The sequence below is a fragment of the Mastigoproctus giganteus genome, chromosome 12 (assembly GCF_048544385.1).
Source record: "Mastigoproctus giganteus isolate SK-2022 chromosome 12, ASM4854438v1, whole genome shotgun sequence".
Classification (NCBI taxonomy): domain Eukaryota; kingdom Metazoa; phylum Arthropoda; class Arachnida; order Uropygi; family Thelyphonidae; genus Mastigoproctus; species Mastigoproctus giganteus.
Genome location: NC_143586.1, coordinates 42,346,813 through 42,371,395, shown reverse-complemented (window position 1 = coordinate 42,371,395; position 24,583 = coordinate 42,346,813). Strand labels below are relative to the sequence as shown.

The following is a 24,583-nucleotide window of genomic DNA, read 5'->3' as shown; positions in this document are numbered from 1 at the left end:
TATTTTTCAACCTTGGGAATGAAGCACCACTTAAACCAATCCCCAAAGGGAAATATTGTTATCTGTGCTATCTGGTTCGATTGGAAATGCACAGGTAGGGTGGCTTTATTGATGCCCTTAAATGCACGAGGATTTCCAGAATTGTACACAAGTAGTGGTATTAATCTGTAATCTCCCACTGAATTAGCCCCAAGCAAGAAAGGCGCGGCCATATCTTTTGAAGCCTTGAAATCTGGCATTGTCTTTTCCTCTTTGGCGATGTATGTTCGATCCTGCAGTTTTTTTCCAACACAGAGCAGTCCCATCAATGTTAAAAATTTTCTGCATTGAATAGCTGCCTTCATCAATAATTTTTTCCGACACACCACAAAATTTCTCTGCAGCTGCAGAATGAGCACTGGTGGCTTCACCGCACACTTTAATGTTTTGGAAACCAGCGCGATACTTGAACCTATTAAATCACCTGTTGCTTGCCACGAACTTGGGTTGGGGCTTACTGTACTTATCCTTAATATCTTCATAAATACTTCTTGTTTTTGCTTGAATGGCCTTGGACTCAGTGGTGCTCGCTTCTGAATCTGATTTTCCATCCATATTATTAACAGCTGTTCCATCTTCAATATAGCACCTGAACTCTGTTTTGTGATCACTGTTGATCTTAAGTGTGTTGATCCTTTGACACGTTCCTTTATACGTGCACTGTCCTTTAAAATAGTATTCACTGTTGAAGCAGCGAGACCTAATTCCCTTGCAGTAGCTGACAAACTTTGTCCTGCTTCGTACTTCTTAATCATTTTCACCTTCATTTCTAAATCAATTTTGTATCGTTTCCTGCCACTACCATCACTTGCACTTTTCGTTGGTCGCTTTCCCTTCATCATTGTAATACGTAAATAGGAATGAAGAGAAGTTTCTGAAAATTAGTTTTTTATATGATTGAAGATTTCACTGAAGGGGAACACATTTCACCATAATAGCGTAAAAACCCACACAATTGCAGTTATCAGGATTATCGCAAATTCAATAAGATCGAATTTACTACCTGTTTATAATTAGATGCACTAACAGAAAAGCCCAATAAACTGGAACGTGAATTGTTTTTATTGTTTTTTGGTAGTGACCTCCAGAAACATGCTTTAGAAAGGTATCAAAAAAGCATTCAAAATTGATTCTTATAACGGGAACATATGATAATGATGAAAGGGTAGTGCAATTTCCATTATAAATATGACCTTTTAGAGAGATAAATAGTTTAGTAATATAGCGATATTTTCAACTTCCAAGGACTTGGAACGAATTACAAAACAAAAAACAACAATGTGTTACTGCATTCACATTACGATATTTTCGCAATACAGTCAGTCCTCGTATAGCACGATAGTTGCGTTCCTAGAAACCCTCGTGCAATGCAAAATCGTGCAATATAAACAACAGGCCCTATGGGAAAAATGGGGTTAGGTGCCGACCACCCAAGATTGAACACACATTTGTAACCAAAACATTACCAAACACAATAAATAATCGTAATAAAATACTTACCCATTTTATTACGACTATTACGTAATAAAATATTGCTAATGCTTTTACTTCTATCATAAGCAAACTTGTTTTTTGTTTGATTTTCTATCCAAACAGATGACAGCCGTTCCATCTCTTCCAATTCTTTGTGTCTTAATCTAATGGATTTTAATTACACTTTGAGTTGTTCCTACTATCAAAGTTGTTTTTATTTTCTCTGCATTCTTTCTAATTCTCGGCGTTGCCTCATTTAGGTCTGTAGCACGTGCAATATCACATGGTCTTTCATTTCGCTCAAAGCGCTTCACAATTTCATATTTTTTTCTCTATCGACAGAGGCGGACTGGCCATAAGCCTTACCGGGGAAACCCCGGTGTGATTTTGGCCATAAACCATAGTATGAGACCACTATAAATTTTTGATCCAGTCCGCCTCTGTTTATCGATATTGCTTTTCTTTTTCTCTCTGAATCTGCAGTGTCTTCACCAGGATGCTTCCTTTTCACACCTTTTAAGTATTTTACTCATTTTTAGGGAACAAAGCACAATTACAAAATGAGGAGGCACGCTTGATACACATAAACAAAGCTGCGCGTGTGTAGCAACTGAATAAACAACACCGTAAAGGCTGAGATACACTATTAACACCTCACATTTTACTAAAGCATGCACATTTCCAGGGGTTACTACCATAAAACAATAAAAACAATTTCCAGTTGCGTTTCTGTGTGTGGAATCTGTTATAAACTAGTAGTAAACTCGATCTAATTGCATTTGCGATTATACCGATAGCTGGAATTGTGTTGGTTTTTACGTTATTATGGTGAAATGTGTTTCCCCTTCACTGATATAAAAAACATAAATACATTTTTAGAATCTTCTCTTTATTCCTATCGTGTTGCGTTCAGTTGGGGTGATTCTGCGTTCGACTGCCATTTCTTGTAAACACAAAGGCGAATCGTGCATAAGCGAATTCGGTTCGTGTTATATAAGATATCGTTCCCCTATTTATAAATCGTGTATGATCGAATTCGTGTAGTGTAAACACGTGTTATATGAGGACTGACTGTACTTCTTTTTTTAAGTATTTTAAAAAAATACATTTCCACAATTTTTTTGTTTGCACCGGCTTGCAAAAACTTATGTAAAGTCAAATTTCCATAAGTTGAGTATTACTTGTCGGGGGGAGTTCCTGTATTTCCTAAATTGGAAAAAAAAAAAAAAAAACAAGCAAAAATTGATGAATTTGATGTGCGAACTGAGAACATTTCATTTCTGTGCATCCACCATATTGTCTATTCATTCTCCTAATCACTGCACAGCAACAGACTTAATATCCAGTATTTCATCTACAATTTACATATCACATAGCTGTATGGATAGTTTATGTGATATGTATGGAGAAAAAGAAATAATGTTGGTTTTGATTGGTTGAGTTTAACGAAATTTGTGATGGCATGGCAAATTATCCTAAAAGAGCCAAATGTAAAATTTCATGAAAATCCACCAACAGGGAGTTATTATTATTGCTCTTATATATTATTTCTTCCTGATTGGGGGTTCCACCTCATGACAGGTATTGCTACCAAGTACACAGGATGGTTGTTGTTATGTCTGTTGGTCGAGGAACTCTGACTATCCTACACGTGTTCGCTGGGAGGCCTATTGCTGCTAGGCTGTTATGCAGGGTCTTTGGCACCATACCTGTGGTTGACACTATGATCGGGATGGTCGTTGCTTGTTGCATATGCCACATCTCTCTGATCTTAGGTTTGTATACTACCTGATTTTTTCCCCATGAGTTTTCTGCAGGTTGCCAGTGTTGAGTACTGCTACGTCAATCAGATAGGTAGCCTTTTCCTTCTTGTCCACAAGGGTTATGTCTGGTCTGTTGTGTGGGATGGTCTTATCCATTATTATGATGTGGTCCCAGTACAGCTTGCGGATTGGGATCCCTAGTACTGCCTGGGGTTCATACTTGTAGTATGATACACTTTCTTCGATCAGCTGGTGTTTCCTTGCTAGCTTCTGATGTATTATCCTGGCTACCTAGTCATGTCTATGAGTGTACTCAGTCTGGGTGATCACTTGCATCCCGTGGTGATGTGTTAAATTGTTTCTGAGGCTAGGTGTCATCGTCGACATGTGTCATCAGGCACTCTGGGCTCCTTGGCGAGGCGCCTCCATAGCCAGGTGGGCAGGAGCAGCAGTGCATTGCTCAAACCCTAGCCATGATTAGACTGGGGTTCGAGCCTGTGACCACCAAATATGGAGGATGCAGAAAGGTCAGGGAATGACCACCGCATATCTCTGGAGTAGTATGGCCTTAGTTGCTAATGCTCCTAGAAACCAAATAACAAACAAACAAACTCCTTGGCGATGTATTTTCTATAGTTTCTGGGGTTGATTACCTGGTCTTGGATGGTGAGTATGAATCCTTCAGTCTCGGGGAAGAGCGTCCCTCTTGTGAGCCATGCATTAGAAGCAATTTTATATATGTGATCTTGATGGAGATCATTGTAGTGCCTGCCATGGAGTGTCTTCTCTGTCCATCTTTCTAGCTTCTTTTGTGCTTCCTGGTTGGGAGGGGACTCCTCGCTTAGGTTGAGTGGAGTATACCGCTTGTCTATCTTCCTTATGACCTGCTGGAGTGCTGCTGTGTGTTTCTGGAAGTAATCCTTCAGGTTAGTATTAGTATATTAGTAATGGCCGCATGGTGCAAGAAAGCCTGTGGCTTATGCTGCACCAGCCAAAAAAAATCCAAACAAAACAATGATAAAAACAAAAAAATAAAAATAAATAATAATAATTAATAAAAAAAAAGATAATTAAACCTATCGTCCTATGCACTTCCCTTACCCAAAAGTACTATCCAGATGACGTTTGAATTTCCCCAAACTGTCAGCCTCTACCACCCATGTAGGCAACTTATTCCAGTAATTTATAACTCGCTGGCTAACATAAAACTTCCTGCAGTCCAATCTAAACATTTCCCCCACTAACTTGAATTTATGTCCCCTAGTTCTAGCATCATTTATAATCATGAAAATTTTGTCCTCATTCATTTTACTGATGCCTCTCAGAGCCTTAACCACCTCAATCAAATCTCCTCTAAGGTGTCTAGTTTCCAAACTCTGCAACCCACATATTCGAAGTCTTTCTTCATAAGTACGCCCTTTTGCCGATCTCACCAAGCGAGTTATCCATCTTTGCACCCTTTCAAGAAGCTCGATGTCTTTCTTTAGGTGCGGTCTCCATACTTGAACATAGTATTCCAAGTGTGGTCTAACATAAGCCTTATATAATGGGATTACCACGTCCCTATCTCTACTTGCAAAAGTTCGATAGATCATCGATAGGACACCATGGGCCTTCCTTGCAACCTGTTTACAATGCTCAGAGAATTTCATGTCTGACTGTATCGTAACACCCAAGTCCCTTTCCTTCAGTACTGGGTTTAGTTGAACTCCACCAAGTGAATAAGTTATTTTGGGATTACTATTTCCTAGGTGTAATACCTTACACTTTGTTGGATTAAAGCATAGCTGCCATTTTTCTGACCATTCCTGAAGTCTATCTAGGTCTCTCTGAAGAAGCTCAGCTTGACAGTGATCATTAACTACTCTACCAATTTTAACATCATCTGCAAATTTGGACATCATGCCCTCTATCCCTTCATCAATGTCGTTTATGAAAATTAAAAACAACAGTGGTCCTAATACTGATCCTTGGGGAACCCCACTTCTTACCTCAACTCAATCTGAGGAATAGCCATTTATCACAACCCTCTGCCTCCTGCCCTGAAGCCATCATTAGCAATAGAAAACAGGTTAGCAATCATTGTTTTCTTTTGCTCGATGAGGTCTATCAGGCCCCTTCCTCCTTCTTTCCGAGGAATTGTCAGTCTTTCAACAGCTGAATTTGGGTGGTGTTGGCAGCTCTTGGTCATCATTGTCCTTGTCTTTCTCACGATATCCTCCAGCTTGGTGTTAGTCCAATCTATGACCCCAAAGGTGTATGTTAGCACTGGGACTGCATAGGTGTTTATGGCTTTAACTGTGTTCCCTCTGTTCAGCTTTGCTTTCAGCAGGCTTCTGAGTCTCTGATGGTATTTTTCGGTCAGGCAGGCCTTAATTTCCTTGTGCTGTAACTGCTGAGCCTGGATCATCCCCAAGTATTTATAGGCCTCTTCCTCTGCATGGCTTCGATCTCTTTACCAGTCTTCAGCTGGTAGTTTCGGTTGACTAATTTTCCCTGGTGCAATCCGTGGGTCTTGCATTTCTCTATACCAAATTCCATCCTAATATCATTGCTGAATTTTTCTCTTCAGTTATTAATAATAATAATAATAATAATAATTATTATTATTATAGTTGAGCATTACATGCAGACAGATGGATGGACTGACATATACGGTGAAGACAGTAGGCAGATTATGCATTATATGGTAATGCAGCTACAAACTATTCAGAAATGAAACTGAAAAAGAATGAAGCTTTAAATTTTAAAAATTGCTGTTTTAAAAAACACCATTGGTAGATGTATTCAAGAATCTGATATTGAACAACAAGTATTTGTCCCTGTTGCAGAACAGAAAATGTTTTAAATTTGGACTTACAGAAACTTTTGAAATCTTCTTACCAGTAATACATACCTGCACAATGCATATGTATATGCCCATATACAAATATATCATTTAACTGTATCTGCAGGTATCCCTTGCCAATTGGTAGTAAATACTTAATGGAGAAAAGGTGATAAAATAGTGATATAAGCTGTGTAAGTTATTAAGTTGTCTATAAATATATGAATTTATAGTTTTTTTTTTTTTTTTTCCAGTAACTTTTTTTTAGCAGCTACTGAAGCAGAGTAGAATTACAGTTAGAAGATTTTTATAGTTAAGCCTTAAAATGCTTGTATATTTTCTCATAATCAATTTATAGCGAAAGCTTAATTCCTCCAGTACTTACCTCTTGATCTGTATTTATAACTTTTTGAAGTTCGTGAGAAGGTAAAAGTGAAAGGTCTAATAATAGCATAATAACTAAGATTATGCTCAGAAGAAGAAGTGCACCTCTTTTTTTCCCCCGATTGTCATCCACAAATCATTGTGTAAACGAGAACTAAAAACTGTTCGTTAAAAGCCAAGAGTCTAAATGAAGGATTTTTGGTAAGTTCATCATCAGTTGGCGCACTGATGTGAAAAAAAGAGGTGCACTTCTTCTTCTTCTGAGCATAATGTTTGTTATTAACTATTAATGTAATTTTAAACCTTTCACTTTTACCTTCTCACGAACTTCAAAAGGTTATAAATACGGATCGAGAGGTAAGTACTGGATGAATTGAAGCGTTTGCTATATATAAATTGATTATTTTCATGGAATATATTCTAATTTCAATATTAAAGTTTTTAGAATTGTAGTGAATATTTTTAATTTATATTGAACATGCACATATTGACATCATTATGAACATGGAACATTTTTATATTCATAGCAAAATTTATGGTAAAGTTTGTTAATTGAAAATGATGATAATTATCTCTATTTATTTAGAATCCCCTATTGCACCAAATCTGAGTATCAAGAGTATAGGAACAACTTTCCTTCAAATTCAGTGGTATGTTAAGAAACAGGAAAGCTCACCACTAACAGGTAAGTTAACTGTCCAGAACTCTGATAAGTTTTAATTATCAACTTTTAATACAGCTGTATTAGCTCACATTAAATAGAATCATTCAGCTTATATCTTGCATAGATTTATCGTGAATGTCAATTTATCTGTAGGAAGTGGCAACATAAAAATGTCTGAAAAGAGAAAAAAATTATTTGTTGTTGAATGAATCCTTCAGGCAATAATGGTGATAAATGATTTATCCAGAATGGTGTGTAGAGTTAAAAATACAAATAATTTTATCAGCACAAATTTTTGCAAACTTATTTGTTGAAGCTTGTTTTAAACACTAATCCAATCAGAGTTTATGGCTGAATTTGAACTCCTGGTTACGACAGCTAATGCTGATATAATAAGGCTAACAGAAATGTGGTGGTGCCACCTGGAAATTAGTGATTACAAGTTCTACTGTGGTATCTATAATGTGTTTAGGGAAGATAGATGGGGTGGAGGGGTCATGCTTCTTATCAAAAGCAGCCTGATCATGCTTTTTTTTTTTTTTTGCTGAGTCTGAAGTTATGTCTGCCAGCATAGAATCTGTGTGCTTTGACTTAGTTGAAAGCAAGGGAACAATGAGAGTTCGAATAATCTGCAGACCAGAAGCTTGTGAAGAATATATGAGAGTCTTTACATGCACATGGAATGGGTAAACAAGTGTGAATGTCTTATTATAGGTGACTTTAATCTGCCGCCGATTGATTGGAATAAGTGGGAGGGAAACTCAAAATGGGGAAAAACTTTTTTAAATAAACTAGATGATTATTATTTGTACTAGCACATTAAGGAAAGTACTACGGGTGAGAATATTCTTAACCTCATCATTACTAACGAATCAGGTGACATCACAGGGCTGACTTCCTAACAATGGTTCCTGTATACAAAGTATACAGGAACCATTGTTACGAAGTGATTATGCAATCATCAAAAGATGAAGAAAGATGTTGCAATAGTTAAAAATAAAGGCACGGGTTATAGCTTCAGGACAGGGGACTTTGACAGGTTAAGGTGCTATATGGCATGTGTGAATTGAGCAGAATGCCAAGGTGTGGTGAATACATTTGAATTCGGAATACACTTAAAGCAAAAATCACAAAAGCCATGAACACATACATACCTTTAAGAAAATATTGCAGGAGGAGGATAACGAAATGGATGACTGCAGAGCTGGCTCATCAAATAGAGCAGAAAAAGATGGCATGGGACAATTACAGAGCAATGAAAAATACTGAAGCCTACAACAAGTGCAAGTTGATCTGTAATAGTACTACAGTCTGCATGGGTAGCACAGTGGTATCATCACCGTCCTCCCCACACTGGGTGGAAAAGGCCTGGGTTTGAATCCCGTCAATGGCACGAAGAACTTTGATGGGCTTTTTACACTCCATGGCTAAGTTAGTCGGTCTCGGGCGTAGATAGCAAAGTTTTTTTTCTCCCAAAAACTGGGTTTTTTTTTCATCCAGCTAAACAGGCAAATTGACCAGAGAACACACACAATTTACAGACATAATACATATACGGGCATATGTAAAAAATTATGGGTGGCCCTAATATAATAATTTGAATTTGTAATAGTGCCACAAATAAGGTCGGGGAAGCCAATGCTCATATGAGAAAGCATTGACTAAGAGAGCAAACAATGAGGATAAGGAATTTTTTTTGTATGTGAAAACATCGAAGAAGAAAGATAATCAGATCAGATCCTTGTGTACTGGGTGTGGGTAAGTCTTAAATAACCCAGCTGATGTTGCAGATGAATTGACTAGGTACTTTGCATCAGTCTTTACTGACGAAAGATCCTTCATGCTGAGAAGAGGCTGTGCGAGTGAGGCTGAGTCATATGAAATTAGTCATGTTGCAATTACAGATGATTGTTTATTAGAAAAATTTTTTTGAGCATAAAGGCAAGTAAGGCTCCCAGAGTTGATGGCATATAGCTTGTAATTTTGAGGGAGAGCACCAGGTAGTGTATTGCGCCATTCAGGTTAATCATGAGGGCATCTTTGGACTCAGGGGAGATTCCTTTGAATTGGAGAAGTGCCAGTGTATCACCAATACATAAAGGTGATACTAAGAGTGAAGTTGGTAACTACAGGCTGATTAGTCTGACTTCAGTGGTAGGAAAAATCTTAGAGGCAATGATTAAGAGTGCAATCCAGGGACATTTAGATAGATATGGCATTCTGAAGGATGCACAACATGATTTTATTAAGGGAAAATCATATTTAACTAACTGAGTAGGCTATTTTGACACAGTTACTCATGATAAATTTTGACATCAATGCTTGATGTCAAAATTTATTGATGATGTAAAGATTGGAAAGAGTCATTAATGATCAGTGCCCAGCAGCACTCCAAGATGACTTGAACAGACTTCAGAGAAGTGGCAGATATGTTTAAATGCTGCTAAATGCAAATGCAATTTGGGGAATACAACCCCAAAATAAATTATACACTTGGTGGCATTGAATTAAAAATGGTGGAGGAGGAAAGCAACTGGAAGTTACAATACAGGCAGATGAAGTTTTCTAAACAGTGTAAACAGGCAGCTAGGAAAGCCCATGGTGGCCTATCATTGATTTATTGAATGTTATCCTGTAGAGATATGGAAGTCATAATTCCACTATATAAGGCAATTGTAAGACCACATTTGGAATACTGTGTTCAGTTATGGAGACCTCATCTGAAAAAAAGACATTGAGCTTCTTGAAAGGATCCAAAGACAGGCAACTCAAATGATTATTGGCAGGACTGAGGAAGGTATGAGGAAAGTTTGTGATTATGTGGGCTACAGAGCTTGGCAACCAGGCACCTGAGATGTGACCTGATTAAGGTTTATAAGGCTCTGAGAGGGCTTAGTAAAATAAATGAAGGTGAAATTCTTACTGTTATAAAGAATTCCAGAACTAGGGGCCATAAATTCAAATTACTGGGGTCAAAGTTTAGATTAGATTGTTGAAACAAGTTGCTCTCCATGTATTTGAGGCTGACAGTTTGAATAAATTCAAAGGTCAACTGGATAGTTACCTGTGTGAGGAGGGAAGTATATTATTTGTATTTTCTTATCTATTTTTTTTTTTTTTTTTTTTTTCAGTTCAGCAAAAGCCTGTGGCTTCCTCACCCTATATAACAAATACATGAGATCCGAACACACACACAGATTCCAAACTTAAATTTCACAAAACTGGAGTCTCTACTTTAATGAATATACCTTTGCATCACAACTAGTCTTGTTGTCCTCCTTTTATACCCTTTTAGACAGTTCAATATCAGTCCTGAACTGAGAGCTCCAGATCTGTATATAGATGTAGATTCTGATGTTGTTTGAATATGAATCTCAATCTGTATATAGATTCAGATGTAGTCTGACCATTGATTTACACAGAAGAAAAATTACTTCTTTAATTTCTGCAGGCAGAACTCCTGTGTATTGATAGTACACCATGCTTTGTCCTTGCAGCTTTATATACTTTTGAGATGTTTTATCAGATTACGTTACAACCACAATGTCTTTTCATTTTCAACAGTGTTGGGCATGCTATCCCAGGTTGATAATTTAACTTGGGATTACTGCAACCAAGTTACAAACATGTGGTTCCCTTCTTTGAAAAAAAATTGTATTGTTTGCTTTATGGTTTATTCAAATTATATTGAGCAATTGTTTTAGCGTGAAGCTAAAAGTCATTTCCATTTATGATTATCTAGGTTTTCAAATTAAAGTTTTTTTTGCATTAAATTGGTATTTTCAGTGACAGTATTTTAAAGTTTCATATTGTGTTGAATTTGAATATGTTTCGATGCATCTTTTTTGAATCAGTGATTTTTCAAAAATTAAATTTTAAAAAGTCACTTAAATATTTAGCCATTGTGGACAAAAGGATACTTTTTTTTAATAATGCTTTGATGGGCTTTAACTTGAACCATGCCGTACCAACATAATTGGGTACTATTCTTATGTATATATAAAATTTTATAGATCAGTTTGTGTGTGTTCTTGTGCAAATTATATTTGGATACTACCATATCATTTAGCAAATGGTCTTAATCCTCAAATTGTAATTTTAATTTAAGAAAATCAGTTTTTATCTTTTATTTTCCTTTTTAGGGTTTACAGTATATTATCGTAAGAATAAAGATCAATGGCTTGAAGTTTCAATACCTGATCCATCTCAGAACACCTTTACCCTAACAAATCTTGAAAGCAAAGAGCTTTATCAGGTATATATTGTTGCTCACAGTCGTTCAGGAAGTAGTGAGCCAAGTGAAACTGCATCTGCTCATACTTCTCATCAGACAGGCAAGTGCTTTAGACCTAGAACTGTGATTTTTGCTTATGTGAACTGTATTGTGTGATAAATTAAATAGAATTTATTTAGTAAATGAAAAATTCATATCCTGATCCTTGATATCCTAAACAACAGAGTTAACTCATTTTGTCTTACTTTAGATACTTTACTTTAGTCTATAGATTACTTACTTTAGTCTATAGATTTAAGATTTATTTTTATTTTATTATTATTATTATTTTTTTTTTAATTTTAATTTATGTTCTTGTTTCAGTCTTCTTTTTTTTTTTTCTTTTAAGTTTCCCTCCTAGCTAATAATAATGTCAGTTAGACAACTATCAGCCCTTCTGCAAGTATGTTAGTGAGATCTGAAGTCTTGGGAAAAATCTCAAAACCTAATTTACTGTAGTGTTGGTTTTAGTTTGAGTTTTAAATTTAATTTTTACAGATAGGAATGGAAGGGAAAGAGTTATTCTTCTTGGTTAAGAAGCATGTAGAATCTAAGGCAGTGCACCCAGTTGATGTGGGCAGCCAGTGTAATATTGAGTCAGTTTAGTGTGATATAAGCACTCAGAGTAGAATATGTTAAAACCAAATGATGATGAGTATAATTAAAATCTATGCAAACTGATAGAATGAGCTAGTGAATGGCTTATAATGGGGGATTTTAATTTTCCACTTATTAATTGGAACTTGTCGGCTGGTTACTCTCACAGCAATAGAGCTTTTCTGGGTTTATTGGATGTTTTCTACCAGCATGTTAGAGGGGCACTGAAAGAAAGCACTACTCTTGATGTGATTATTAGCAGTGACACTCTTCATGCATTAATAATTTTCTAATAAAAGAATCACTAGGTGGCACTGATTATAATCTATTGATACAAGAATTACTTACAGATATAACATAAGTAAAGGAAAGCACCTTGCTTTCAGAAAGTGTCTAAAGTCTTAGATTTTTGAATTCTTTTCAGTGTGACAAACTGATGCCAACAAATGCAAATTCTAAATGGAAGGCATTTAAAGTAGTCATAGCAGTTACTAAGCTTTTTATACCAAGAGATATTGTTCAAGATTCAGGCCTAAATGGGTGTCAGATAAACCATTGAGACTAGTAGCCAAAATAAAAAAAAAAAAAAAAAAAAACATATGAGATGATTATAAATTGTCAGGGGTTGCAGAAACCTACAGTAAGTATTAACTGGTCTGCAGTCAGACAAGCTAATGCAGATTTTGAGAAGGCTTTAGCTAAGAATACAAAGAAAAGTAGCAAGGAATTCTCTGCATATGTTAACACTAGAAGGAAAAGGATGAACCCTATTGGTCCACTATATATGAATGAAATAACTATTGATCCTGCTTAGTTTGCTGATAATAAATATTTTGCATCTGCATTCATGCACGCAAAAGTTTTTAGGGATGGTGTTACCAGAAGTATACCAAGGAGCTAAATGATTCTGTGATAACTCAGAAGAAATTAGAAGAGAAATTGTTGAAGTTAAATAAGGCACCTGGAGCTGACAAAATCTACCTAATTATATTAAAAGAAGTAGCAGAAGAAGTCAGCAAGTTTTTGACCATAATAATGAGAGCATTCCAGGATCCAGGGTTCCTACAGATTGGAGATGGGCAATTATCTCTTCTATTTACATAGGGAGATCAAAGGTGGAGTGAGTAATTACAGAACTTATAGGCTTTTACAGTTCAGATGTACAATCTGATATGATTAAAAGTATTAAAAGTAATACTTTTAATCATATAATTATTTAACAATGTAAAACTTTAATATTTTTATAGTAATATAATTATTATTTGTGGAATTTAATTTTCTTTTTATGTTTCTTGTTACTGAAATTAGATTTTGGGCTGTATTTGTAAACTAATGAGGGCCTCATGTGGCCCATATTTTACTCATCACTGCTTTAGAACATTGCTTTTTTTTATTATTTGATTGAACTGAGTGTGTTATAATCCACTTATGTATTATTCATAACTATTTAATTATTACCGTTAACTTTGCTGTTATATTTTTTCAAGTGGAATTATTTACAAAAGTTTAATCATTTCACATAAAAATAAGATATTGTATAATGAAATGGTTGTCACATAAGTGCTTTTATTTTGACAGACCACAGCACCATAGCTGTTTCTAGTTTACATATTTAATTGGACAAACTCCTGTTCAGAATTTGAGTAGCTTTCTTATTTGACTTACAGGTGATGCACCAGCTTATCCTACACAAACTGTTGGTGTAACAAACAGAGAAACAGTGAACCAAGTTCTGTACATTGTTATTCCAGTGTCTGTGTCAGCTGTGATTATAGTGATTGTTGTAGCTGTTGCCTGTCTGTATGTGCAGAGCAAGCGACTACCACCAACACCACCACCTCCTACCCCATATACAGGTAAGTGTTGAGGTAATACTAAGAATTTTAATTCCTTTCCCACAATACTGTCTGCAGTTTGTGTGGTTATTATGATGAATTTAAGTAACTCCACTTTCTTATATTTTTCAGATTTTTATGTTGACAAAAGTTTCAGCTATACAGCAACTACCCCTAGACGAAGAGATGGGATGAATATGTATGATGGAATTAATTCGGCCAAGTATAGTCCCAGTATTAAGTACAGTCCTAACACTTCTCCAGCTTCCACAGTGCCTTTAACAAGATCTGACATTGAAGAGGAAGAACCAATTTATGAGAGTGTTGTTGATGAGATGAAGTCGGTAATTAAGCAGGTTAGTTAGTTAGTGCTGTGCTTTACTAGTAGAAGCTGATAATTTATACTGACAAGAATGTAATCTAGTTTTTTTTTTTTTTTTTTCTTTTAAGCTTTAAATTTCTTATTGTTAGCTCAGGATTGGTGTAAATAGGCCAAGTTTGATAGATTTTTATTCTGCAGATTCAAAGAAAGATGTGACATTTTTGAATGCCTATATTTTTCTGATATATTGGGCTAGCATTGGTAAGTTTGTAATTAAACACATAAGACATGGATATTATTTTTATTTTTTTTTTTACTTGTTATTGGTACATCCTATCAGGAAATTTCTTTAAGCAAGATGGAGTACATTGCTGAGAATACACTACAGAGTATTTTGTTTTTGTGTGAAAATATTTTATAAAACTTTTCATACAATCCCTGAAAGGCAGTTTTACTACAGTGCAGCATGAGTCTAAAGTGAGATTTGGTTGCAGAAAATGCCCAGAAAGATTAGCAATTTTGAGGTTAGTAAAGAAGTTTAAGCCTGATTCTGTGATAGACAGTATAAAAAGTGTGTTAGTTTGTAGAAAGAAGTCCATGAGGATGCCATGAAAATAGGATGTGATTATTTGCAACTCAGTGATTGTCAACAGCTAGGTTTAAAATAACCATTCACTTTAATTCCGTCATAAGTGAGCTTCTGAATGGATGTGAGCTCGTACAGTGAATTCCCAAAATATGCATGAGTCTGGGGAGTGTTTCTTTTTGAAATTTTGTGGAAAAAACTATGTATGTAAACCTTTTTAAATATTAATTTGTTCTTATCTTGGTTGTTCAACTTTACAGTGCAATTATTGCCAAAAATCAAATCCAATTAGAATTAAAAAAAAAAAAAAAAATGACAAATGCATGATATAAAATCATTGTACTAGAAAAAAATTGAAACATATTTCTTTCTTTGTGTGAAAAATCCAATTTTTGCCACTGTAATTCTTCATGAGTATAAACATATGATATGTCATTTTAAAAACATTTGTAGAATAGCTGTACATGCATGTATGTGGCCAATGAATTGTTTAAACAAGAATAATATTATATATTGCAAATGGCCTGCATGTTCTATGGGATTATTTTATGAAGGTTTTAGTATAATTATTAATGCTCCTTATATATGGATATATTCACTGCCTAATCTAAGAGAACAATTTAATTTTCTCCATGTAGGCAAAACTAATTTTATATCTTTCATCTTATAATGCTGTTAGAATTTTCCAGAATTAGAAAATTATGTTGAAGTAATGAAATTTCAGCAAATTGATTTCAATCAAAATTCTGTTCCTCGTTATTTTTAAGAAGACTTGTTCTATTAATTTTTTTACAAGATCAGTTTTATTTTGTCTTATTTTTGAATTCTTTTTTAAGAATTATGCTTTTTTTATTTTTTTATTATAGAATGACAGTTTTTGTTTTATTGATTTTTGCATGGTTTTTACTTGCAGAGAAACATGACCCTTCAAATTCAAGGTGCAGACATTGTTTTGTGATGCTTCTTGTTCTTTATAAATTGAACACTTGCAGTGTCCAAACACTCTTTACGTATGAGAATAGGGGAAATGTAACCAGTTATGAATGAAGGAGAATCGCTTAGAAACTGTGTGCCAAACTCATGGGATTTCTGAAAAAGTTGTGTGGAATTGTGAAAAAGATATTGATTTTTGCAACAAATGCTCACGGACTAAATGTTTGCTTATTGATATAAAGTGGAACTTTGACACTTTCATAAAAGCAGGCAGGACGTGCATCAGTGATCATCACATGTATTAGGGCCTATTGCCATCTTTTTTTTCCTTAAAAGGAGAGAAGATATTTAATTTTTTTTTTTAAATAAATATTTATTTTAAGTCATTGTCACATAATATTGTTTCATATTGTGCATATTTTAGATACTTCGATCAATCATTCTGAAAATTTGTTCATCAGTCCCATAACATTTAATCTCATAGTATATTCTGCTGTATTATATAAGTGCCTGAGATGCAGTCTATCATTTAGGATCTGATATTATGTAAAAAAACAACATAAATGATATTGAAAGTTATATTTTATGAGATTTTTCACTGAGTTTGAATAATGAATGTTCTATACAGAAAAAAAGAAAGCTGTTATATTAATAATGAAGAATCAAAATTGTAAATTCAAATTTCAGATAATAGTATAAAATTAATTTATTTATAAAAGTGCCTGGCTTTGTTAACTGATATTTATTGAAGTGCCATTGCTGTTTTTGTTTCCCCAAGATTCTTTTCTGTATCCTTTCCTCTTTTTTATAGCTTAGCTTTGTAGTTTATAAACTTTACTTTTCTAGCTATTCAACTGTGATATGAAATCTGATTCACCAGATATTAAACAGAGAAATACTGTGCTTTATATAAATTTTATTCATAAAGCAAAAATAACATTGTTGAGAAGTCTCTCTTATGGAGATACTGCTATGTTTGTATATAGTAATTATTTAACATCATAGGACATTATAAATTTAATAAACTTTGAACTTTGGGAGAATAACTATCCAGTGTGTGTTTTTGGAGAATTTTTTTTTTGTACTGTCAGTATGGAGGGGAAAAAAATTTTTTCCTCACCTCCCCACCCCCAAAGGAATTTTCTCTAATATGTAATTTTAGTGGCAATTGAAATACCCTCTCGCAAGCCTAGTGTTTATTCATTAAGACTGGAAAACTCATTTTGTCATGAAAATGAATATATTAAGATTTTTTTATATGCCTTCAACAGCTAAAATTATTCAGCTGTTTTATACTTGAAATTTTTTAAAAAAAAGTAATCATTTCATTACATAAATTTTACACTATTTTGATTAATTACTTGGCACATTAAGACCACAATTTTCATTGTATTTTATTCACTGTTTTTCACTTCTGTTGTCTTCCTGTTTCAGATGTCTTCTTATATAACAAGAGAATATTTTATATCATATTTTGCCTTATAGTAGTTTATGATGATAAGCAGTAGTAATTCAGGCTTATATTTTTGTACATACTTGGTAATATTAACATTTTCAATGTATTATGAATTGACTTTTATAAAGATTTATAAATGTTATCTTTGATTTCCAGTTTTCTGAGTAAAGTATGTGATGAATATTTTACTCCAAAAACATGGAAGGAAAACATCATCATGTTTTTTTTTTTTTTTTTGGATTTGTACTCTCTATATTACAGCTTAGTGCACAGCTAATATATATATTTTTTGTATGTATGGGGATAACATTATGCCACATACACTGATATTACTATAAATATTTCAGAATTGTGAATAATGCATTCAAGTGATTTCTAGAATTTTATAGGTAGCATCATCCAAATAAAATCCTGCTATGGCCTTCTCATAAAAATATTGAAGGGTTGGTAAACAGACCTTTCGATATTCCTATGTATTTTGAAGAGATTCCTAAGTTTTGATCTTCCTTGTCATAAATTTTGTTACATAGAAGTGTAGTAGATGAATCCTCGTGTAGGTTTTATGCAATGTGTATTTAATGTGAGTTGATAAGCACTTTTTATATTTTGTATGTAGTAATTATTTTATTAGTGTCACTTGGTGTGTATCTGAATACTTTTGTTTTACTTCTTTGTGTATTGAGTAGATTACTGAAAGTAGAATCTTGATATTTACTTATCCTGTGAGGATTTTTTTTGCACAATACAAGAATTTTTCTTCCCTGGCAAAATCCTTGATTAAGTAGGTTAATTTACAGCTGTTCTTGAAGAGTCATTTCAGAGACTTTCCAGGAACTGCAGCTCTCAGGGATATTGCAATACACCAGACTTCACTCATTGATGTTATGGCATCATAATGCCCTCTTGTTGCCTTACTTTTCTATTGCAGTCCTTAACCAATATTCATTGGAGTTGTAAAATTTTTTTAATACCACAATGGATGGTATGTCAAAAAATGTAAAATGACCACTTAGTTTTCATTTTTCAATTTTTTTCTTACCATTCACTGAATCTCTGACTTCTATTTTATGGAAGGGAAAAAAAAAAAAAAAAAAAAGAAGCAAAACTTTGAAATCCATGCTTAAAGTTGTGCTGAGTAAATAAATAAATATAATAGGCCATGTTGACAATAACTGACTTTCTGATCTTTTAATGAAGGAATTTTTGTTGTCTTAATTTGAAATCTAGTCATCACAATGCTCAATGGTGTCATATCTAAAAGTAATGTGTTTTATATCAATTTTTAGTCATATGTGTTTAGAAAGTGACAGATCATTTTGTCACACCAAGACAACTTATATCTAAATTATTTTAAAAATAATAATTTGCAATTTCTGAGATATGTTTATGTTTAAATTTTCTCTCTCTCTCTCTCTCTCTCTCTCTCTCTCTCTCTCTCTCTCTCTCTCGTCCTTCTTAAGAACAGATTCACAGTTACAATGGATGTACAGTTATACTTCAAGTATTAGATTTTCCATCAGTATTTCATTTTAAAAAAAAATTCCATAGTAGCTTCATGGTCAATAGGAAGATAAATATGAATTTTTCTTTCATACGAGGTTCATTTCTATTTGTTCCTAGTAGTGCTGCAAGTATAGAACTGAAATACTATGCATATTTCATCATTAAAAGTGCCTAGAATTTTTTGCCTTTTTAGTCAGCTGAGTCCAGTGTTTGTCACTTCACAGAAATTTTTATGAGATTTTGAATTTCTTAACATATCTCTGGGCATTTTTTTATAGGAAGTGATATTGGCATTTGTATCTTTTGATGCTAAATGTAATTTTTATATCAATATTTTGTTATAAATGACTTGAACAGTTGTGAAAATAGTGTGCCTAAATAATCTAGATCTAACAGTAATTCATAACACATAAATTAATGTTATGTGTTCTGCTTTCATTAAATTTGGTGTTGCACTTTGAAAAGTAGGTCTGATCTAACCATACATTCCTTTAACTAGAATTTTAAATATAATTTATCACATGATTGTGGTTTCTTACCAGAAATTGAATAAATGGTCCAGATTAAGTTTAAATTGTCTTTAACTGTTTTTGCCATAAGAAGCAGAAGATTAAGCCTATAATTCATTACTTTTGAAGGAATAAAGTAATAAATTTACTTAAATTGGTTAAAAAAAAAAAGGTTAGAAATGGATGCACAGCAACATATTGTCCTTTTTTTTTTTTTTTTTTTTTTTAAATTTTGTATGTGCACGCACACAAATTTGGTTTCTCTGCTGAAAAACTTGATGGTAGTTATATAATTTAGTGTAAAATGTGTAAATTAGTGTAAATTTTAATTGTTCAGTACATGTGTTGTATGTGCCAATTAGCATTATGACTGCTTGCTTTATTATAGCAATTCAGAGAAAATAAAGAATACTAATTTGCATTTTAGCCATCATTAACAAGAAACATTGTAACATGTGATGTACAGAAAACTCATAATTGAAATTTCTGAAATGGAAATAATTATTATAAAAGATATGGCTTCTGTAGAATTGATATGCAGATGTGTAATTGGATGGTAATAAATTCATATTTTTTTTATCTCCATGCTATAAATTTATTGTTATTTGTTATTGTATATAGTTAGACATAACAAAGCATTGGTATAAAAAAAAATCAAATTGTAATAGGTAATTTTGCAATGTCCAAAGTTAGATTCTTTGGCAGTTTGTTCCCCAATTTTATAATTTCCATAATTATAATGTACAGAGACAAATTTTACCATGTTATTTGCTTGAAATTATTTTCTCTTAGGTGTTATTAACTTGGTTTGCATATTCTTCAGTTTCACTTGATTCCAATTGACCTACTTAAAATCTGAATGACATTTGCACGAGAATTACAACAGAAAGAAAAAATAAGTAAAGGCGCCTCCATAGCCAGGTGGGAAGGAGCAGCAGTGCGTAGCACACGCTTCTTGATTAGACCGGGGTTCAAGCCCATCACCACCAAATATGGAGGATGCGGAAAGGTCAGGGAATGACCACCACATATCCCCGGAGCAATTATGGCCTTAGTTGCTAATGCTCCTAAAAACCAAATGACAAACAAACAAGAAAAAGTAAATAAAAATTTTGTTTAGTTATAAGAACTATGTATAGAGCTGTGACTTATCACAAATTTCTATTTTAATTATTTTGTCATTAATATTAAGTCTTTATTATAAAATGTCAACTTCGATTTTCACTTTGACTTGCTTGTTGACTAAAGTAGTTTAGTACCCAATCTAGATTGTGCCCCATTCTGCACTACATGCTCTGGATGTGGTTGCAATGTTGCAATGCAGCTGAATCATTGCTGTGTTTAAGAAATGGGCAAATCTGAAAACCCATCAGAAATTGACAAATCTTACTTGAATTGGCCATTTTCCAAAGCAACACATTACAAATAATTGTGTATGGGGCAGACTTAATTATTTTTAAATAATTACTTTTAACTGCACATCAAGAAATTTATTAGGTTGTGGAATTGTCTGCTATTGATAAACAAGGTACTGACTCAGTAAATGTTGGATTGCTCAGTTTCTGAGTTCCATAATTTGTACTTGGAGCATTAGACCACAGTAATGATTCAAATAACACATTTACTTCTTAGTAAATATTTTTATAACTTTAAGAATGCTGTTCTTTGTAAATAATATAGACATAGCAAATTTAGTATATTTGTATTTGCTTGTATGTCAGCTAAAAGAAAAGTAAGTGTCCCAAGAGGGTTTTGACCTTTTTTGGAAGAAGAAAATTTAATTTTACTGTACTGTGCACTAAATAGCACTATATAACAAATTTTCAAAAAGGTTTTGTTTATCTGCATTTATTCTGATTTCGAATATGAACCTTAGTTTTCGAATAGCACTGATGGCTTGACCAGAAGTTAAAAAAAAATAAATATGCAATAATACTATATCAGATTTAATAACAATGTTTAACTGCTGTACACAATACAGTATTAGTCTTTAAAGCTAAAAAAATTACAAAAAATTACAAAATGTCAATAACCAGATATAGTTGCCCATCACATCACATCTTCATCACCTTTCTTGGTTCCTCTTCACTGAGTATACAGCCGAGTCAAAATTACAAAATGTCAATAACCAGATATAGTTGCCCATCACATCACATCTTCATCACCTTTCTTGGTTCCTCTTCACTGAGTATACAGCCGAGTCGAATGTCATCCCATCCTCTTCACTAGCATTTCCTGCATCACCAGATCTAGGCAATGCTTGCCTAAATCCTCTAAGTGAGAGTGTAAGTAATGGAGCTTGACTGACATTATGTATTACATTTTTTTGGTAATTTTCTCCACTGGAGAGAAACCTATATAGGGAAAATATTCCATTTGTTCATTCAGAAAGGTTTGGAAGGGTTGACAAGCTCAAGGTTTGGAAGGGTTGACAGAATGCAGCCGTTTTACACATTTGGGAGAGCTTTCCCAAATGTGTAAAATGGCTGCATTCTGGGGATATCCTCATACAAATAAATGTAACAAACACTGAATAGCTCCTCCGAGCAACGTCTGTTGGGGAATGCTGATTACAGTAACACCCCATAAGACACTAAATTCATCCTGAGGCATGATGTCTGAATGGGATCTACTTGGTCTGAAGAGAAGATCTGTTCTAAACTAAAACTGCAAGGAGTGACAGCTGCCAAAAAAATGTTTGTACATAGGATGAGAATCTAGTGCCAACCAGAAACTTCATCCTTACTTTTAATATGCTGATATCACTTAATGAGATTTGTTATTGTTATCTGACCACAGCATGTCTGTACGTTCCAAACCTGTTAAGATGCTTCAAATTCCAGAAATATAGACATTCACAAATGGCCTTCCATGCTGCTCTTGCTTGTGCGTGCCGTGTTTCAAAGGACTGAAATTATGAAGTTACATCTTGCAAAGCCCACCTGCATTAATTGTTATCTTCCACTTCTGGCATACTCTGAAGCATGCCAAGGTGGAAGGAAGAAAAAGAAATACAAAGACTAAAGACAGCTGAACATCCAGTAAATAGTAATATGGCAACATGCTGGAAAGGTTGCCAAGGGATGTTCTATTGGGACTCGAACCAAAATGACTTAACACCAAGAGTTATTTACACCCATAGCCTGATATTTACTGTGTTCAGGAAAAGCAGCACAAAAACAGCCAGTTGCCACTCCAACCAATATCGATACCTCTTTATGCCCCAGCACTGCAAAAATTGAGTGGTAAAGTAACAACAGAAAACCTGGCAATATCAGTACTGTACAAGAAAAAAATGTCGAAACCAAGGAGGTACCTGATGAAACAGTCTTAGAACTTTGCAGAAGAAGAAATGGACTCAGGACGGCATCCATGCTTCCCAAAAAAAGATAAATCCAAGACAAAAAAAAAAGTAAGGCCTCAGCACTTTGGAAGCCAACTTACAGCCCCACTCAGCCCAACTAATGGCTCAATTCCTACAGTGGAATTGTCATGGATTCTGGCAAATGCAGAAAACATCAATGAACTGCAAAAGCATTAACCAACATGCTCTTGTTTACAGGAGACTTATCTAAAGTCAAATGATGACCCCATCATGCAATAACATTACTATTATTTGAATGGATAGAACTGTGAATAGTGATACCCATGGAGAAGTCTACCCTTGGCAACCAGACCCCATTTCAGCCTTTGCAACTTACATCTAGCATGGAGACTTGCAATTTGCCTTACAGCATTTTTTTTATTAACAGTCTTCAATTTATTTGACCCCTAGGACTGACATACCACCAGAAAGATCTTGATATGCAGTTGCCTCCCTTAATACCTTTTGGGAATTTTAATGGATATAACACCCTGTGGGATAGTTTGGTCATCAAAGGAAGGGGAAAAAAGAGCATATGCTCACTGACAATGAACTGTCCTTTCTAAATGTGGGCATGAACACCTCTTTCCACATTCATACTTGTACCTTTTCTGCCATTGACCTTTTTATCTGCTGCCTTTCTCTTACCTTGGGAAATAGATGAAAATCCATATGGAAGTAATAACCATGATAATCTGCTTACTCGGAGACCATGTCTATCTTCCTTTTAGATTACCATGATGGAAGATTGATCAGGCTGACGAATGGAATGCCTTTCAAGATCTGGAAAATTTTGACATCACTACAGTCAGAAGCCTATCAATGATGCAGTCACACACTGCAGAAAGCATTGTCTATGCAGCTGCAATTGCAGTTCCAAATACATCCATCTTTTTCAAAACTCTGGTAGACAGCCTGGGGGATATTCTGACAATAATTTTATCACAGCCAACCTAATAGCCTTCAAATGTGCATGTTGCAAAACGAGCTACATTACCATCAGAATCAGAAGGAATTGTGGATCTGTTTCACATCATCTATTAACCAGATGACATGAAAGTGGTCTGGGACAAAATTCTGAAAATGAAGGGAAATTACACAGCACACCTATCAGTCCTGGAATATAATGGAAGCATGCCTCAACTACAATAGCCAATACATGTTGGGAAATGGGAAACACTTTATAACATCTCAGCTGGAGAAATATGGCCTTAGTTGCTAATGCTCCTAAAAACTAAATATCATTATCATAACATCTCAGCAACATTTTACTCCCCAGAGTTTCTGATCCTTAAACGCGAAACTGAAAAACGCCCTCAATTTTATATGAAAGGGTATCCACCCATATAATAAGCCATTTATCATACAAGTAGGAAACCTTGCATGCTTAACAAGGCTATTGCTGTTGACCAGATATCCATTATAGGATGATTAAACATCTGTCACCAAAATCAAATGATCACCTGCCTTTTCTATGCAACAATTTTTCTTTGAAGAGCAGCTTCCAGACAGCTGGTGCAAGGCAATTATTGTTGCTTTTGTTAAGTCAAGAAAGGATCCTAAATTACAAAAAAAAATATATATATATATATAACCAATTGCTCTCAGTGACTGTTTTTGCAAAATGTTGGAGAGAATGGCCAACGCTTGTCTTTTATGGTACTTAAAATCAAATGATCTCTCCCATCTTCAGTGCAACTTCTGAAGGAACAGGTCTGCTTTGGACCATTTAATTAGACTGGAAACATGAAAACATCTCTTCAAGATGCCTTCTCAAAAACAGAGTACGTGGTGTCCAACTTTGACTTCGAAAAAGCATATGACACAACTTGGAGATTTGGGATTTTAAAAGCTCTTTATAACCTCAGTCGAAGAGGTCACCGTCTCCTTTTTTAAAAACTTTTTATCCCTTCATTCTTTCCAAGTGTGAGTAGGATTCACCCTCCCTTGGTCCTTTTGCCAAGAGGAGGAAGTGCCTCATGGATCTGTCTTAAGTGTTACGCTCTTTGCCATTAAAGTAAACTTTATTACTTCTCCCTGCTTTGTGGTTGGAGA

General features: G+C 34.4%; 1 protein-coding gene across 1 annotated transcript in view; it reads left to right on the top strand.

Moving 5' to 3' along the window:
* LOC150076957 (cell adhesion molecule Dscam2-like) overlaps positions 1 to 16,210 on the top strand; it is a 129,607-nt gene extending 113,397 nt beyond the window's left edge. Inside the window, exons 11-15 of the mRNA XM_090386065.1 lie at positions 7,073 to 7,171; positions 11,293 to 11,484; positions 13,688 to 13,876; positions 13,988 to 14,211; positions 15,677 to 16,210. Coding sequence (XP_090242191.1) covers positions 7,073 to 7,171; positions 11,293 to 11,484; positions 13,688 to 13,876; positions 13,988 to 14,211; positions 15,677 to 15,721 — 749 coding nt within the window. The 3' untranslated portion in view covers positions 15,722 to 16,210. The remainder of the gene's footprint in view (positions 1 to 7,072; positions 7,172 to 11,292; positions 11,485 to 13,687; positions 13,877 to 13,987; positions 14,212 to 15,676) is intronic.
* The last annotated feature ends 8,373 nt before the right edge of the window (positions 16,211 to 24,583 follow it).